Genomic DNA, 4389 nt, shown 5'->3' with positions numbered 1-4389 from the left:
TCAAAACTTATTTACACGATATACTGTACCTCACATTCACCCTCCATTCACATCCTGGTGTTCTCCATTAGGCCTGTAGGTGGAGCTATGACAGCACACGTACAGTACACACACCGATGGTGTGTGATGTGTCCAAAAATGAATGGGCAAATGTGAGTGAAATGGTCGCACTGTATGCAGCTGTTTGACTGCATTGCATTCCCCCCCCCCCCCGCCCCCCGAACTCAGATTTAGGGTTGATACAACCATCATAATAATATTGTTAATAATAACAATAACAATAATGATGTAATAATGTAAAGATTATCATTAAAAAGACCTGATTATGAGAAAAAATTATTACGATGCATGGAATATTGTTGAGGCACACTAGTTACAACTATATTTCAAACAGGCACTCCATGTCAAAAAGGTTGCTGACCCCTGCTCTAGAGTCTAGTGATACAATAACACAATGCACGTATGTACAGCAACCCACTGGTATAACATACAGATTCTATCCAAAGTCAACCCCATGTAAATATATATAACTAACCTACTGTAAGTGTACAACATGCAATATTCCATACCGAGTCTATACCCTGGTATAAAAAGACAGATTAAGCGGATTATCAATGAATATAAATGTGAATATACAAATAAGATCTAAGGTGCCAGTAAATAAACGAGTGATGCGTGAGTCCTTGTGCAAGGTGTGCCAGAAGCCCTGCAGGGCTCAGTATTGACACAGTTATCAGGTTCTCTAGCCGTTATTTCTCCATCCATTAGCCAATTATTTGCGCTTGTTTTACCACAAGTACAAGTTGCTTGTTACTAAAGTACCAACAACAACAACTTTGTGGTAAAAGTGTCGCAACAATTGTCAAATATAAACCACCAAAGAGCTAGTGTTGATCACTCGTTGGATGAGAAGAGGAGAATCATGAGCCCTGTCATCAGCATCGCCCTTCTGCTGTTTTGCGCCGGTATAGGACATCAATATCTTCTTTGCCAATGATGATAATACAGTATGTTGTATATTATACAATAACAATATACAAATTGTTTTCTGATTCTTTGCATGCTATCATATCTCAAGCTGTCGCAGAGCCATGGAACACCTTGGAGGTCCAAGTGGAGGAAGAGGAGGATTTCCCATCCGACTTGAAGGACAACTCAGTGGAGGTGAGAAGAACTGATGATGCTGAAGTCACCCACATCCAACCCTCTGTGTCAGTTTGGGATTAGCTATGATGGGCTGGACTGTTGATATCTGAATGACTTACTGTACCACCACATGGTGGACTTATGATACATGAGCTGAACCCTCAATGTAAACATATTTAGAAAATGTAAAAATAAATTTTCAAAAAAGAAGGGGGAAAGAAAAACAATGAATAAAATGTATTTTCTTTCCTATTCCAGAATAAACGATTCCCAGGCAGCTGCCGGATCTGTGAGGCTGTCATCAGGAAAGTTCAGAAGGAGATTGGCAGGAATTCTTCAAGGGTAATGAACAAAATTATATATCATAATGATTCATTGTGGCAAATTACTGTTCCATTAATTCAATGGGCCCATTTAAAGGGGCACTTCACCAAAAGAAAATGCTGATTTATTTTGCACATAATCTCAAACACGTCCCAAAACCATAAACCGTTTTGCACACATTAATTTAGTTTGGCAGTTATTGAGAGTAAATTAGTTTGGATATGGCCACCAGTGATGTTATCGGGACATCGAATCTTTGTGTTGTGTTAATTACAGCTAAATTAAATTACAAGGTAGCAGTCCCTATAGACAAGGTATTGCTATTTTCTTTCTACATCATTTCATGGTGATATATTATCATATTTTGCATCTACAACTACTGTAGTTTCATAAAACATATGAAATATTAAATGTTTGCGTTTTTGTATGAGCTGCATAATGTAAAGTTTAAACCAACATTGTAAACCAAGCTACTGCACACAATCTAATGCCCATTTTCTCAAAGTGACATATCACCTTTACACAAAACACTGTTCCACTTTAACTTGTAGGTGGGTACTGCCACCACAATATTACCTTTATTTTCTTTTGATCCACTTTTTCTCCCATTTTAAATTTGTCTCCCATCCCAATTTTCGTATCATCCAATTCAACCCTCCCCTGTCTCGAACGCTGTTTCTTGCCTCCCACTAAGTCATACATAGCACGAGTCCCCTCCGATACTCGAGGTAACAGCAGTCGCATCTTTCCACCTGTGCGGCTCGATCTTTCAGCGTCAGGGGTCTGGGCTTTGGAGGGGCCCCGCCCCCGTCGCTTCCTGATTCTACTGCGCAGGCGCACCAACCGACCTGTAGGAGTCGCTGTCCACAACGCCCGATCGCCACCCATCAGTTTCCCTCCCCCTAATACTGCCAATGTGTATTAGTGCGGACGACCAGCTAAACTGAAAGCAATGTGGAGCGCTGGGCTCGAACAAGTATTCGTGGTGAGCGCCTTGCCCACTGCACCATGTAGCCGCCTAACACAATATTACCTTTAATGACTTTATATCAACCAAGAAATGAAGCCTTTCCTTCTATGTAAAACTTTGTGTGCTTTTTTCACTCGCAGGAGAACATCGGGAGGACGTTGGAATCTTCTTGCAATGGCCTGAAGAGATTCCTCAGGAGGATCTGCAAGTCATTGGTTAGAAGCTACAAAAATCAACTGGTTGATGTTTTAGTTGACAATCTGGCTCCAAGGCAAGCGTGTTCCAAGCTTCGGCTCTGTCGCTAACGTCCCCCGCCTTCATGTTACAGATATAGAAAATGTACCCGGTGTTGTAGTGTTAGTTGGGGAGAGCGCACCTACTATCTGTGAGCGCTGAATGACCGCTTTGAAAGAAGTCAGGGGCGCCATTCCCCCTCCGCTCTCCTCTGCTACACCCTTCACTGTGTCCCTTATCAGTTTTGATCTGTGATGGCTACTGCGGCTCTTTCATTCCTCAAATTGTGTAATCATAAAAGTGTGAAATATTTTGGTTGACTTACTACTTACTGTACTGCACTTGCCTTTGCAATAAAACATCACTGAAAAGTCACAGTTGCATGATTTTTCATTCACATTTGTGATTGAATTGCACCCTGGTCGGGTTTACACATATTTAGTTTGGGGATTTGACGCCACGGTTGTGGATCTGCACCAAAGAAGCTGATGCACCCTGGTCCAAACTCCACCTAGTATGCAGAGATCTCTCCCAACCCTGGAGTAGTTATTTTGAAATTGCGAACGACAGGAAAATAGGCCAAAACGATTGTGCAATAAATAAATAAAGCTTGCACCTCATGGTACCAAAGCACCTCAAAGGCACTAAAAACCAAATTACAAACATCTCAAAACAAACTAGTCAGACTACTTCTTGACCTGACTCCTAGAACCCACCTCACCCCTGCCCACTTTGACAACCTAGGAGTAGACGACAGAGTACAGCAACTTGCAATGGGCCTGGTCTACAAGATACACTACACGACCAAGGTACCCATGTACATATCAAAATACTTCCCAAAGGTCAGTGAATACCACGATCACAACACCAGAGGGAGCTCCACAAATCATGTTAAACCCAGATTCGGCTCAAACAAGGGACTAAACACGTTTTGCAAATTATGCCACATCAATGTGGAACGCCCTACCCAAAGCTGTAAAGGAATGTGAATCACTACCCACTTTCAAAAACACTCTCAAAAAACACATACGGGAGACTGCAATTAGAAACTGGCCCCTTAATGTCCTAACCCAGTTGTACAGTAAATTACCAAGTATGGCTTTGTCAGTATTCCAATGTACAATGTACAGTGTTCAAAGGGGGATCCCCCAACTTGGATGTCGGTGATAATATAGTGTTGCTATGGATGATCGATGTGTGGTGAATAAAACAGGCAAATAGTTAGTATGCATATATATACATATACGTGTAATAAAACACATATGTACATACAATGTCAACTGAGGTACATAAGAATATATATTTTTAAATGTAAATAGAATAGAGCTAAGAACAACAACAACAAAAGAAAAAGCATATGGGAAACGACCGCTGGTATGAAAATAAGATGAAGGCTAAATCTCAAGGCTCGGAGCTGAAAATATCAGAGTATTCCATATTCCATTTGGATGAATGTATGCATGACTTCTACAAAAACCTAGGGGTTCACAAAGACGACTTCAAACTCGAAATGGTAACAACTGATTACACCCCCTCCACCCCACCCACCCAACCACCTCCTATGTACAGTTCCCCCCCCCCCCATTTTTGAAGAGGCATCCATTTCACTCAACCTGCAAAGAAGGGAGACACATTTAAGCACATTTAAGCACATTTAAGTTAAAAAAAACATTGTTTTGCCCTCCAAAGTAAAATTTATATGATCAAGGTTTTTT

The 4389-nt window shown here is 41.1% G+C and overlaps 1 protein-coding gene across 1 annotated transcript; it reads left to right on the top strand.

Moving 5' to 3' along the window:
• The first annotated feature begins 912 nt into the window (after window positions 1-912).
• LOC311227051 (saposin-C-like) lies at window positions 913-3039 on the top strand. Its single transcript, XM_084312568.1, has 4 exons — window positions 913-965; window positions 1079-1164; window positions 1405-1488; window positions 2581-3039. The coding sequence occupies exons 1-4, from the start codon at window positions 923-925 to the stop codon at window positions 2743-2745; spliced, it is 378 nt and encodes a 125-aa protein (XP_084168694.1). The 5' UTR covers window positions 913-922; the 3' UTR covers window positions 2746-3039.
• Window positions 3040-4389: the final 1350 nt, after the last annotated feature.

This window comes from Notolepis coatsorum (assembly GCF_963971535.1).
Source record: "Notolepis coatsorum genome assembly, chromosome: 4".
NCBI lineage: Eukaryota > Metazoa > Chordata > Actinopteri > Aulopiformes > Paralepididae > Notolepis > Notolepis coatsorum.
Note: the sequence above shows the minus strand (reverse complement) of the source record. Positions and strands in the feature narration are given on the sequence as shown.

Bases quoted from the DNA above. Each gene is read 5' to 3' on its own strand.
- LOC311227051 (XM_084312568.1), top strand. From the start codon at position 923: ATGAGCCCTGTCATCAGCATCGCCCTTCTGCTGTTTTGCGCCG. The intron at 1,165-1,404 runs GTGAGAAGAACT...TTCCTATTCCAG, and splicing joins TGAAGGACAACTCAGTGGAG to AATAAACGATTCCCAGGCAG. The intron at 1,489-2,580 runs GTAATGAACAAA...TTTCACTCGCAG, and splicing joins TTGGCAGGAATTCTTCAAGG to GAGAACATCGGGAGGACGTT.